At 35.3% G+C, this 14,493-nt stretch overlaps 1 protein-coding gene across 10 annotated transcripts in view; it reads left to right on the top strand.

Annotated features, from left to right (window-relative positions):
• Positions 1-14,493, top strand: part of RELCH (RAB11 binding and LisH domain, coiled-coil and HEAT repeat containing) — a 122,228-nt gene that overhangs the window by 43,491 nt on the left and 64,244 nt on the right. For 6 of the 10 annotated variants that reach the window (XR_014233821.1, XM_082352972.1, XM_082352969.1 and 3 more), the window contains 3 exons: positions 818-893; positions 3,109-3,204; positions 3,354-3,377. Coding sequence is in view for 9 of the 10 variants with exons in the window: in XM_082352972.1 (XP_082209098.1) it covers positions 818-893; positions 3,109-3,204; positions 3,354-3,377 (196 nt within the window). In the remaining variant the exon portion in view is untranslated. The remainder of the gene's footprint in view (positions 1-817; positions 894-3,108; positions 3,205-3,353; positions 3,378-14,493) is intronic. The other 4 variants (XM_082352973.1, XM_082352971.1, XM_082352970.1 and 1 more) reach the window with 2 other exon arrangements.

Below are 14,493 nucleotides of genomic sequence, written 5' to 3'. Positions count from 1 at the left end.
CCACTGAAAGAATATGGGAGGGGAAACATAACGAGCAAATAGGCTTAAGCTTTGGCACACTAACTCCACAATGAGATGTTACTGGGGCCACTTTGTGGTGTATACTAAATAACCTCTATTATGTAACTTTGGTGTTAGCCCTTTTCTTTGTAGATAGAGCAAATAAAGTACAACTCATAGTTATAATATTATGAATACTATTACGTAGAGACCAGTGTTGTTTTAAAAATGTAAATGTTTTAACCTTTTTTATTAAACATAAATAGGCTAATATTTTCAATTACAAAAATACTTCCTTTGAGATATACCATGAATGTTGAACAAGCCTCTCCTTCATTTATCTTTAATTTTTAATTCTTTTATGTGGGTTTCTAACATTAAGGATTATCATTATCATTATATAGATCTGTAAAACTTCTCAGCAACATACCAGGTCAACCTTTGTATCCACTGTTTACCTTTCTGGGACCATAGAGAATTAGGGAAGAAAAAAAAAACTCATTTCAGGTTTTACAAGCACTTTCTGTGGTCATTGACCTGCCATACCACTTCAGGTTTAATCCACTAACATTTATAAGTCATTCATTCCCATAACATCAAGCTCTTTTAAGATCAGCATCTATTGCTGATTTCTTTTCCCCAGTATAATTCTCCACTGAAGTGACCTTTAAGTCTTTTGTGGCTGAGATATTCAGTTAACATTTGTGGGATAGGGATCATGCAAGGATGGGAATTATAACCTGCAACTTACTTTCTCCTTAAATGCCAGTGGTAACTATTTGGTATTGTCCCATTTTCATTCAATATTTTCTTCTAGGAAGTTGTCTCCTGCTTTCCATCAAGCACTACTCTCTTTCTGTCGAATGTCAGCAGATAGTCGTTTAGGATCAGAGGTAAATTATACCCGATTCTTTCAAACTTTCTTAAAACATTCTGTTTTTCTTCTTAGCATCTTACCCAAAAATAATTGTGATAAGACTCTATTTCAAGTACAAATCTATTATTTAAAATAATGCTCTAAGAAATTGTTCCTAAAATTTTAAAATTTTAAGGAAAGTAGTTGATTATTTTTGTCTTTAGATTAAAGCTTTGTTTAGTATTAAAGTGGCCTTTTACAGTCTAGTTTTGTTATGTCTACCAACATATGGTTATATGCCTCTCTATGGTATAATTCAGAAAACCAAATCAAGTGTACATATTGTTTATAATTTCAGTTATTTTTAGATTACTGTATTTTTAATTTCATTTGGATTGTCTTTTTTTCCCCCACCTTCATGCTTTATGCTTTATAGTCTAATAAGTTTGAACAAATATTCGTGATTCCAGAAATAACTGATAAGCTTTCTGCTTCAGGGTCAGGGTGAGGGTATTATTTCAGCAGTTAACATGAAATTCCATTAAAAAAATACCTAACACACACTAAGCATTATGTTACATGTCATCTCATTTAATCTGCATTTTAATTTGCAAACTTACAAAGTAGGTAATATTAGTCTAATTTTCCAGATAAGGAAATTTTAGACAAGTCCCATAACTTTCCCAATGTTAGACAGCTACCCAGGTCTATATGATTGTAAAGCCTAATTGCTAAGTATTTGCATTGGTGTCAGGAGCTGAATAACCTACCTCTGCAAAGTGAATCTAAACTTAGGTTATTTAGATGAATAAATCAAAAATATTATTTCCTTTTGATGCTGACCAAAAGCTGTAAACTCAAATGTCTGCAAAGAAACCGGGCAGGTCTCATAATATGGTGAAGCAAGAGGGTAATAATAAGGAGTGGTGGGTACTGTAGTAAATTCAAACTTACATCCTTTGCCTAAATCTTCCAGGTGATTGCTTCTGTGTGTGTGTGAGGGCCCAAGGATAGTGCCATTGCTAGACTATATAGCACCTTTGTGCAAATTAAAACGATACTCCTTACTTTTGGTGGATATATACCTGGTGTGGCAAATGAGTGCCTGTTGGATGTCAGCCCCACTTACCATTTAGGCTGATTCTCTGTGCAAGGCATAGCTGATAACAGTCTTTTTCAAGAGAAGTTGGGCATATGGATTTTTTTTTTTTGGTTGTCTGTAATTTTCTTTTTTTTTTTAACATCTTTATTGGAGTATAATTGCTTTACAATGGTGTGTTAGTTTCTGCTTTATAACAAAGTGAATCAGCTATACATATATATATATCCCCATGTCTCCTCCCTCTTGCGTCTCCCTCCCACCCTCCCTATCCCACCCCTCTAGGTGGTCACAAAGCACCGAGCTGATCTCCCTGTGCTATGCAGCTGCTTCCCACTAGCTATTTTACATTTGGTAGTGTATATATGTCCATGCCACTCTCTCACTTCGTCCCAGCTTACCCTTACCCCTCCCCGTGTCCTCAAGTCCATTCTCTACGCTTGCATCTTTATTTCTGTCCTACCCCTAGGTTCGGATTGATTGTCTTTGGTTTCAGAGTTTATTAGCTGTCAGATTTGTTTTCCTCAAGTCCTTTGTAATTGTTGTTGCAGGCTTATCTTCAGAGGGTTTTTTTCTTTTTTTCTCCTATCTTTATACTCACTCCTCCCTTTCTAGCTGTTTTGTGGTTGATTCCACTTCACCTCTTTTGGGCTTCTGTGCCACAATGTCATTAAGAATATGAAAGAGCTAGAGGATGGTTTGGATGCAATCTGGCAATCTTCATTGTAAGACTGGGTCAGCCCCCTTGGACTTCCCTTGCATGCAGCTTCATTATACAAACTACTTTCACCTTAGGCAAAGCCTGTAGCTTTGTGGGCACCTTTTCCTCAAGAACAAAATTAAAAACCGTTGAAGCTGCCCCAGTCCTGTGTTATCCCTGTTTGTTCCCAGAACTGAAGCCTTGTAAGCCTCCCTGTCTTCACCCTTGCTTCTTAACAGTGTTTTAAATCCATTTCTGGTCTATAAAAATGTTTATCCCATTAGGGATTACAGTTGTTCTTATTGTTGTTTTTATCATCATCATCATCAATTGTAATTTTGGTTGTGTGTTTGGAACAGAGGTGACAGGGTCCAAAACATAAACTTTAAGTACAATACCATCATGCACAGAAGTTCTCCAGTGTCATCATTTATTAATTCTTCGGTTTTCTAGGTGTCTCGGATTGCAGACAGTGAGAAAAGTGTTATGTTAATGCTGGGGCGCTGCCTGCCACACATTGTTCCTAATGTGCTGTTGGCAAAGAGAGAGGTGAGACACATAAAAGTATTTTCATTCCCCAGATCTCATCATGTTGTCCATTTTTTGTCATTTTGAAGTTTAGTGTTATATTTTTATTTTGTTAAAGTCTATTACTTGCAATCATATTCTTACTTTTGTGCATGCATCTCTGCTCCTAGAGAATGGTTTTACACCTCTGTCAGGTGAGTTCAGTAAAACTGCATGGTATTCATGTTTTCCAGTTTTGCTTAAAGCATCATTAGCTTTTGCAGCACTAACTATTACTGTAGGTCCATTTATGTGCCATGAACACTGTCCGTTTTTTACATTACCAGTTAACTAATTTATTCTATCTCTGCTTTTGATATGATATGCATGATTTGTCTACAGAAATAGACACACTTTGTATTGAACATTCACAGGGACTAATAATGTAACTTTTCTTAAACGTAGTTACCTATTATTAATGTTAGTTTTATTGTATTTGTTTGGCAGTAATTACACTTGTCTTAGGATGATAGGATAGTTATAATATTGTCTACAATAACTTTTGAAAGTACCTTTTTTGTTTTTCTTGTAGCTCACCTGTTATTGACAGATGCTTTATATGTCCAAAATAGAGTAGCAAATTTATTTTAGTACACATTGCCTATGTTATAAGCCATAAATACTGTAGAAAGTTATTTTTAGAGTTATATTTAGCCAATAAAAGACTAATGAAAAGTTATCTGTAATCTCATTTAAATGACAGTGAATGATTTATTTGCAAACAAGTTATTTATTTGAATTATTCAATTTATGAAATCAATTTTCAGTTCAGAAATTTTTTTTTAATGGGTTAAGAATATTTTAGAATGTGTCATAAAAGTTTCTTTTGTTATCCTCTTAATATTTACCACCGGTTTTAATCATAATTCACGGGACCTACAGTATGATAGGTACACAATGCATTGGCAAAACCCATGTAGAGCTTATCCTTAATTATCTGTTTAGCACAAGAAATTTGTACTGATCCTCAAGAAAATGTATGTGTAGAGCTTAAAAATTTTTTATACCTATAGGTATTTTTAATTTAAAAAAGATAAACATGACTGTTTTCTTACTGATGGTTTTATTTTACCTAATATTTAAAAATAGCTGTGAGACGTTAATAAGTATGGAAATTTTTCTATGTCTTGAAGGATCAGTGTCCAATTTCAGATTGTTTTGCAGTTCTGCCTGGCAGAATGGTGTTTGAGCTTCTTTTCCTTTTTCAGCTTGTAACATAATCCATGCAATGCATTAATGTTTGCATCCCTTTTACTATGTTTCCTTAATATAATCTTTAAAATATCACAGAAACCTAATTGTTATGAGATGCAGTTTAAGCTTTTTATTTTAATTTTCCCTTTTTTAACCATAAAAAACTACCACTAAAATCTGATTGTACTGCATGAAGTATTTATAAATTTGCATCATCAGTAATCAGATATATATATATATAAATATATATGTAAACATATTTATATATACACATATATTTTATTTGTGGTATGATGTTTACTTTTTGGCTGATTTTAAGGTTTTTATATTTTAAAATATTTATATACTTATAATTTCATGAAGAATTGATCATTTATCTTTGTTTAATTATTTGTACTTTATTCTGTTTTACCAGAAGATTTACCATTTATTATATACCAAAGTTGTATTCCCTCAAAATTAAATTGGTAAATAATGAAGTATACCTTGCCTTTCTTTGAAACTAATCCCAGGGCATAAAAGGTCAAAACTTTTATTTCATTTTATCCTTTGATATATTGGATTACTTGTATTTAATATTTTACCCTAGTTCTTTATATCTATATTTTTAAAAAGGTCTTGAGATTGAAGGATTAATATTTTTATTTTTTCTTGTTTCTCAAGTTTTATGTGTTCTCTTATCAGTATAAACCTTTTTATTGATATGTAAATACAATTAAAATGTCCCTTAGTAAACTGATCATAGCAATATCCTAGGTAATTAAAAAAATAAAACATTAAAAACAGGTTTTAAGGTTTGAAAAAATAATACATTCACATGGTTTAACATCTTTTAAATATAAAAAGATGTACAACAAAAACTTGTCTTCCCTTGTCCCTGAGCCACCACCCTACATGCAATAAATTTTATTAGCTTCTAGTGTATTCTTTCAAGTTCTTTGCCCATTTTTTAAGTAGATTGTTTGCCTTTAAATTGTAAGAGTTCTTACAATTCTGGATATTAAACCCTTATCTCATACATGATTTGCAAATATTTTCTCCCATCCTATAGGTTTTCTTTTCACATTGTTGGTAATGTCCTTAGATGGACAAATGTTTTTCATTTTTGTGAAATCTGATCTCTCTACTTTTTTCTTTTGTTGCTTGAGTTTTTGGTATCAATCTAAGAATCCATTGCCAAATCTGAAGTCAGAAAGATTTATTCCTGTGTTTTCTTCTAATAGTTTTATACCTTTAGCTCTTATATTTAGGTCATTGATCCATTTTGAGGTTTTTTTTTTTTTGTAATATATGGAGTGAGGTAGGAGTCCAAAACTTTATTCTTTTCATTTAGTTATCCAGATATCCCAGCACCATTTGTTGAAGAGAAAGTTGTTTCCCTAATGAATGGTCATGGCACCTTTGCCAAAAATCAGTTCAATGTCGATGTTTGGATTCAATTCTATACTTTCAATTCTGTACCATTGGTCTTTGTGTTTATCTTTATGCCCATTCCACTCTATTTTGATTACCGTAGCTTTATAGTAAGTTTTGAAATTGGGAAGAATGAGTCCTCCGGCTTTGTTTTCTTTTTCAATATCGTTTAGCCATTTAGGGCCCCTTTCATTTCCATATGAATTTGATGCTCAGTTTTGATTTCTGCCATAAAGGTCATTTGAATTTTGATAGGGATTGCACTGAATCTGTAGATCACTTTGGGGAATACTGACATTCAAACAACATTAAGTCTTGCAATTTATGAGCATGAGATTCTTTACAGTTATTTGTGTCTTTCAGCAATGTTTTGTAGTTTTCAGTGTACAAGTTTTTCACTTCCATGTTAAAATTTATTTCTAAGTATTTTATTCTCATGGATGCTGTTGTAAATGAAATTGATTCCTTAATTTCCTTTTCAGGTTGTTCATTGCTGGTATATAGAAACAACTGATATTTGTATGTTGATCTTATAACTTGAAACTTTGCTGAATTTGTTCATTAGCTCTAGTAGTTTTTTGTGGATTCTATGAGATTTATATAGAGTCATGTTATCTGCAAATGGAGATATCTTGCTTCTTTCGTTCCTATTTGGATAGCTTTTATTTCTTCCTCTTACTTAATTGCTTTGGTTAGGACTGCCAATACAATTTTAAATACCATTGTTTTCAGAAAGCAGATATCCTTGTCTTGTTCCTGATCTTAGGGGGAAAGTTTTCAGTCTTTCACCATTGAGTCTAATGCTAGCTGTGGGTTTTTCATAAATGCCCTTTATCATATTAGGGAAGTTTTCTTCTAATCCTAGTTTGCGGAGTGTTTTTATCTTGAAAGGTTGTTGAATTTCATCAAAAACTTTTTCCATATCAATCAAGGTGATGATCTTTTTCCCTGGTGTAATACATTGATTGATTTTTCATATGTTAAACCACCTTCACATTCCTGGGATAAATCCCGGTCAGTCATGGTGTATAATCCTTATAATGTATTGTTGAATTTGGCATTAGTATCTTACTGCACATTTTTCCTTCTAAATTCGTAAGGGATATTGGTCTGTAGTTTTCTTTTGTTGTGCTATTTTTGTCTGGTTTTGATATCAGGCTAATGCTAGCCTTATGGGATGTATTAGGAATTGTTCCTCCTTTTCTATTCTTTCTAAGAGTTTGAGTAGGATCAGTGTTAATAATTCTTTTTGTAAAACATATTTATTGGAGTATAATTGCTTTACAACAGTGTGTTAGTTTCTGCTTTATAACAAAGTGAATCAGTTATACCTATACTTATGTCCCCATATCTCTTCCCTCTTGCGTCTCCCTCCCTCCCACCCTCCCTATCCCACCCCTCTAGGTGGTCACAAAGCACCAAGCTGATCTGCCTGTGCTATGTGGCTGCTTCCCACTAGCTATCTATTTTACGTTTGGTAGTGTATATATGTCCATGCCACTCTCACCCTGTCACATCTCACCCCTCCTCCTTCCCATATCCTCAAGTCCATTCTCTAGTAGGTCTGTGTCTTTATTCCCGTCTTGCCACTAGGTTCTTCATGGCCCTTTTTTTTTTTTCCCTTAGATTCCGTATATATGTGTTAACATACTGTATTTGTTTTTCTCTTTCTGACTTACTTCACTCTGTATGACAGACTCTAACTCCATCCACCTCACTACAAATAACTCAATTTCGTTTCTTTTTATGGCTGAGTAATATTCCATTGTATATATGTGCCACATCTTCTTTATCCATTCATCTGTTGATGGACACTTAGGTTGCTTCCATGTCCTGGCTATTGTAAATAGAGCTGCAATGAACATTTTGGTACATGACTCTTTTTGAACTATGGTTTTCTCAGGGTATATGCCCAGTAGTGGGATTGCTGGGTCGTATGGTAGTTCTATTTTTAGTTTCTTAAGGAACCTCCATACTGTTCTCCATAGTGGCTGTATCAATTTACATTCCCACCAACAGTGCAAGAGTGTTCCCTTTCCTCCACACCCTCTCCAGCATTTATTATTTCTAGATTTTTTGATGATGGCCATTCTGACTGGTGTGAGGTGATACCTCATTGTAGTTCTGATTTGCATTTCTCTGATGATTAATGATGTTGAGCATTCTTTCATGTGTCTGTTGGCAATCTGTATATCTTCTTTGGAGAAATGTCTATTTAGGTCTTCTGCCCATTTTTGGATTGGGTTGTTTGTTTTTTTGTTATTGAGCTGCATGAGCTGCTGGTATATTTTGGAGATTAATCCTTTGTCAGTTGCTTCATTTGCAAATATTTTCTCCCATTCTGAGGATTGTCTTTTGGTCTTGTTTATGGTTTCCTTTGCTGTGCAAAAGCTTTTAAGTTTCATTAGGTCCCATTTGTTTATTTGTGTTTTTATTTCCATTTCTCTAGGAGGTGGGTCAAAAAGAATCTTGCTGTGATTTATGTCATAGAGTGTTCTGCCTATGTTTTCCTCTAAGAGTTTGATAGTGTCTGGCCTTACACTTAAGTCTTTAATCCATTTTGAGTTTATTTTTGTGTATGGTGTCAGGGAGTGTTCTAATTTCATACTTTTACATGTATCTGTCCAATTTTCCCAGCACCACTTATTGAAGAGACTGTCTTTTCTCCACTGTATATGCTTGCCTCCTTTATCAAAGATAAGGTGACCATATGTGCGTGGGTTTATCTCTGGGCTTTCTATCCTGTTCCATTGATCTATATTTCTGTTTTTGTGCCAGTACCATACTGTCTTGATTACTGTAGCTTTGTAATAAAGTCTGAAGTCAGGGAGCCTGATTCCTCCCGCTCCATTTTTCGTTCTCAAGATTGCTTTGGCTATTCGGGATCTTTTGTGTTTCCATACAGATTGTGAAATTTTTTGTTCTAGTTCTGTGAAAAATGCCACTGGTAGTTTGATAGGGGTTGCATTGAATCTGTAGATTGCTTTGGGTAGTAGAGTCATTTTCACAGTGTTGATCCAAGAACATGGTATATCTCTCCATCTGGGTGTATCATCTTTAATTTCTTTCATCAGTGTCTTATAGTTTTCTGCATACAGGTCTTTTGTCTCCTTAGGTAGGTTTATTCCTAGATATTTTATTCATTTTGTTGCAATGGTAAATGGGAGTGTTTCCTTAATTTCTCTTTCAGATTTTTCATCATTCGTGTGTAGGAATACTAGAGATTTCTGTGCATTAATTTTGTATCCTGCTACTTTACCAAATTCATTGGTTAGCTCCAGTAGTTTTCTGGTAGCATCTTTAGGATTCTCTATGTATAGTATCATGTCATCTGCAAACAGTGACTGTTTTATTTCTTCTTTTCTGATTTGGATTCCTTTTATTTCTTATTCTTCTCTGATTGCTGTGGCTAAAACTTCCAGAACTATGTTGAATAATAGTGGTGAGAGTGGGCAACCTTGTCTTGTTCCTCATCTTAGTGGAAATCGTTTCAGTTTTTCAACATTGAGGACGATATTGGCTGTGGGTTTGGCATATATGACCTTTATCATGTTCAGGAAAGTTCCCTCTATGCCTCCTTTCTAGAGGGTTTTTATCATAAATGGGTGTTGAATTTTGTCAAAAGCTTTCTCTGCATCTATTGAGCTGATCATATGGTTTTTCTCCTTCAATTTGTTAATATGGTGTATCACACTGATTGATTTGCATATATTGAAGAATCCTTGCATTCCTGGATAAACCCCACTTGATCATGGTGTATGATCCTTTTAATGTGCTGCTGGATTCTGTTTCCTAGTATTTTGTTGAGGATTTTTGCATCTACGTTCATCAGTGATATTGGCCTGTAGTTTTCTTTCTTTGAGAAATCTTTGTCTGGTTTTGGTATCATGGTGATGGTGGACTCATAGAATGAGTTTGGGAGTGTTCCTCCCTCTGCTATATTTTGGAAGAGTTTGAGAAGGATAGGTGTTAGCTCTTCTCTAAATGTTTGATCGAATTCGCCTGTGAAGCCATCTGGTCCTGGGCTTTTGTTTGTTGGAAGATTTTTAATCACAGTTTCAATTTCAGTGCTTGTGATTGGTCTGTTCATATTTTCTATTTCTTCCTGGTTCAGTCTCGGCAGGTTGTGCATTTCTAAGAATTTGTCCATTTCTTCCAGGTTGTCCATTTTATTAGCATATAATTGCTTTTAGTAATCTCTCATGATCCTTTGTATTTCTGCAGTGTCAGTTGTTACTTCTCCTTTTTCATTTCTAATTCTATTGATTTGAATCTTCTCCCTTTTTCTCTTGATGAGTCTGACTAATGGTTTATCAATTTTGTTTTATCTTCTCAAAGAACCAGCTTTTAGTTTTATTGATCGTTGCTATGGTTTCCTTCATTTCTTTTTCATTTATTTCTGATCTGATCTTTATGATTTCTTTCCTTCTGCTAACTTTGGGGTTTTTTTGTTCTTCTTTCTCTAATTGCTTTAGGTGTAAGGTTAGGTTGTTTATTTGAGGAGTTTCCTGTTTCTTAAGGTAGGATTGTATTGCTATAAACTTCCCTCTTAGAACTGCTTTTGCTGCATCCCATAGGTTTTGCGTCGTCGTGTTTTCATTGTCATTTGTTTCTAAGTATTATTTGATTTCCTCTTTGATTTCCTCGGTGATCTGTTGATTATTAAGTAGTGTATTGTTTAGCCTCCATGTGTTTGTATTTTTTACAGATTTTTTCCTGTAATTGATATCTAGTCTCATAGCATTGCGGTCGGAAAAAATACTTGATACGATTTCAGTTTTCTTAAACTTACCAAGGCTTGATTTGTGACCCAAGATATGATCTGTCCTGTAGAATGTTCCATGAGCACTTGAGAAGAATGTGTATTCTGCTGTTTTTGGGTGGAATGTTCTGTAAATATCAATTAAGTCCATCTTGCTTAACGTATCATTTAAAGCTTGTGTTTCCTTATTTATTTTCATTTTGGATGATCTGTCCATTGGTGAAAGTGGGATGTTAAAGTCCCCTACTATGATTGTGTTACTGTCGATTTCCCCTTTTATGGCTGTTAGGATTTGCCTTATGTATTGAGGTGCTCCTATGTTGGGTGCATAAACATTTACAATTGTTATATCTCCTTCTTGGATTGATCCCTTGATCATTATGTAGCGTCCTTCTTTGTCTCTTGTGATAGTCTTCATTTTAAAGTCTATTTTGTCTGATATGAGAATTGCTACTCCAGCTTTCTTTTGATTTCCATTTGCATGGAATATCTTTTTCCATCCCCTCACTTTCAGTCTGTATGTGTCCCTAGGTCTTAAGTGGGTCTCTTGTAGACAGCATATATACGGGTCTTGTTTTTGTATCCATTCAGTCAGTCTATGGATTTTGATTGCAGCATTTAATCCATTCACATTTCAGGTAATTATTGATATGTATGTTCCTATTACCATTTTCTTAATTGTTTTGGGTTTGTAGGTCTTTTCCTTCTCTTGTGTTTCCTGCCTAGAGAAGTTCCTTTAGCATTTGTTGTAAAACTGGTTCGGTGGTGCTGAATTCTCTTAGCTTTTGCTTGTCTGTAAAGGTTTTAATTTCTCCGTCAAATCTGAATGAGATCCTTGCTGGGTAGAGTAATCTTGGTTGTAGGTTTTTCTCCTTCATCACTTTAAATATGTCCTGCCACTCCCTTCTGGTTTGCAGAGTTTCTGCTGAAAGATCAGCTGTTAACCTTATGGGGATTCCCTTGTGTGTTATTTGTTGTTTGTACCTTGCTGCTTTTAATATTTTTTCTTTGTATTTAATTTTTCATAGTTTGATTAATATGTATCTTGGCGTGTTTCTCCTTGTATTTATATGTATGGGACTCTCTGTGCTTCCTGGACTTGATTAACTATTTCCTTTCCCATATTAGGGAAATTTTCAACTATAATCTCTTCAAATATTTTCTCAGTCCCTTTCTTTTTCTCTTCTTCTTCTGGGACCCCTATAATTTGAATGTTTGTGCGTTTAATGTTGTCCCAGAGGTCTCTGAGACTGTCCTCAATTCTTTGCATTCTTTTTTCTTTGTTCTGCTCTGCAGTAGTTATTTACACTATTTTATTTTCCAGGTCACTTATCCGTTCTTCTGCTTCAGTTATTCTGCTATTGATCCCTTCTAAAGAATTTTTAATTTCATTTATTGTGTTGTTCATCACTGTTTTTAGTCCTTCTAGGTCCTCGTTAAACGTTTCTTGTATTTTCTCCATTCTATTTCCAAGATTTTGGATCATCTTTCCTATCATTATTCTGAACTCTTTTTCAGGTAAACTGCCTATTTCCTCTTTATTTGTTAGGTCTAGTGGGTTTTTGCCTTTCTCCTTCATCTGCTGTGTGTTTTTCTCTCTTCTCATTTTGCTTCACTTACTGTGTTTGGGGTCTCCATTTCGCAGGCTGCAGGTTCATAGTTCCCGTTGTTTTTGGTGTCCCAGTGGCTAAGGTTGGTTCAGTGGGTTGTGTACGCTTCCTGGTGGAAGGGACTAGTGCCTGTGTTCTGGTGGATGAGGCTGGATCTTGTCTTTCTGGTGGGCAGGTCCACGTCTGGTGGTGTGTTTTGGGGTGTCTGTGGCCTTATTATGATTTTAGGCAGCCTCTCTCCTAATGGATGGGGTTGTGTTCCTGTGTTGCTAGTTGTTTGGCATAGGGTGTCCGGCACTGTAGCTTGCTGGTCGTTGAGTGAAGCTCGGTCTTGGTGTTGAGATGGAGATCTCTGGGAGATTTTCACCGTTTGATGTTACGTGAAGCTGGCAGGTCTCTTGTGGACCAGTGTGCTGAACTTGGCTCTCCCACCTCAGAGGCACAGCCCTGACGCCTGGCTGGAGTACCAAGAGCCTTTCATCCACAAGGCTGCTAGTGTTGGAGGGTGTCCTGCAGAGGCGGGGGGTGGCTGTGGCTCACCGTGGGGACAAGGACACTGGCAGCAGAAGTTCGGGGAAGTACTCCTTGGTGTGAGCCCTCCCAGAGTCCTCTCGTGCCGCCCCAGTCTCGAAGCTCCCGCCCCTGCTCCTCAGGCTGGGTCCCCCTAATAATTCTTTAAATGTGTTTTAGAATTCATCAGTTCTGATCCTAGAACTTTTCTTTGGGGGAGGGTTTTTATTACTGTTTCAATCTATTTGCTTGTTATTGGTCTGTTGTGATTTTCTATCTCTTCTTGACTCAGTTTTGGTAATTTATGTGATTCTAGGAATTAGTTCATTTCTTGATTATCTAATTTGTTGCTGAAGCATTGTTTATGGTATTCACTTATAATCCTTTTAATTTTTGTAAGGTTGCTACTAATGTACTCTCCTTTATTTCTGATTCTAGGTATTTGCATCTTCTCTCTTTTTCTCTTAGTCAGTCTAGCTAAAGGATTTTCAATTGTGTTGATCTTTTCAAGGAACCAACTTCTGATTTTGCTGATTCTCTTGTTTTCCTTGTGTATATTTCATTTATCTCTGCTCTAATCTTTATTATTTTCTTTTTTCAGCCTGCCCTTAGTTTAGTTTGCTCTTTGTTGCAAGGTTGTTGACTTGGGATCTTGCTTTTTTAATGTAGGCAATTACAAGTATAAATTTCCCTCTGTGTCCTGCTTATGCTGCATTTCACACATTTTGGTATGTTCTGTTTCTCATTTTCATTTATCTCAAAGTATTTTAATTTCCTTAGTGATTTCTTTGACCCATTTTTTGTTTAAGAATGTGTTGTTTAACATCCACATATTACTGAATTTTCCAGTTTCCCTTCAGTTATTGAGTTTTAATTTCCAATCTGGCTGGAGAATATTATCTGTGTGATTTCAATCTTTTAAAAACTTACCAAGAATTGTCTGTAGCCTAACATATGTTCTCTCCTTGAGAATGTTCCATGTGCACCTGAAAATAATATATATTCTGCTCTTGTCAGCTAGAGTGGTCTATATATGTCTATTAGGTCTAATTGTTTTACATTGTTCAAGTCCTCTATTTCCTTACTGATCTTTCGTCTGGATGTTCTGTGCATTATCGAAACTGGGGTATGGAAGTCTCCAACTATTATTGGAGCTGTATTGTATTCTTTCAGAGGTATTCTGAAGAATTCTCATTCTCAAGACTGCATAATATCTAGTCTTCTGTAGTCTTTTAAACATGTTTTAAATTGGGTATTTCAAGCTTTATTGACTACACTGTCAGTAAGGAAGATATTTTACATCATGTGCCAGTATATAATTACATATGTAATTAAAATAAAAGTGTTACAAATCAAGTCTTGCCTTTATTACAAAAAGTTAAAATAGAAGATAGTATCAAACAGGATTTTATAAATATTTTAAAACACTAAAGAATATACCTAAATAAACAATAAAAAAGAAAAAAAAGCTCTTTGTGACCCATTCAGTTGACTTTATGACCCACTATTTTATTTTATTTTTTTTTATTTTTATTTTTTTTAATTTATTTATTTTTATTTATTTATGGCTGTGTTGGGTCTTCGTTTCTGTGTGAGGGCTTTCTCTCGTTGCGGCAAGCGGGGGCCACTCTTCATCACGGTGCGCGGGCCTCTCATGATCGCGGCCTCTCTTGTTGCGGAGCACAGGCTCCAGACGCGCAGGCTCAGTAATCGTGGCTCACGGGCCCAGCCGCTCCGCGGCATGTGGGATCCTCCCAGACCAGGGCTCGAACCCATGTCCCC

Source organism: Balaenoptera borealis (genome assembly GCF_965194805.1).
Source record: "Balaenoptera borealis genome assembly, chromosome: 14".
In the NCBI taxonomy this organism is placed as follows: Eukaryota; Metazoa; Chordata; class Mammalia; order Artiodactyla; family Balaenopteridae; genus Balaenoptera; species Balaenoptera borealis.
The sequence above is the reverse complement of the archived record's forward strand: the minus strand, read 5'-3'. Positions and strand labels throughout refer to the sequence as shown.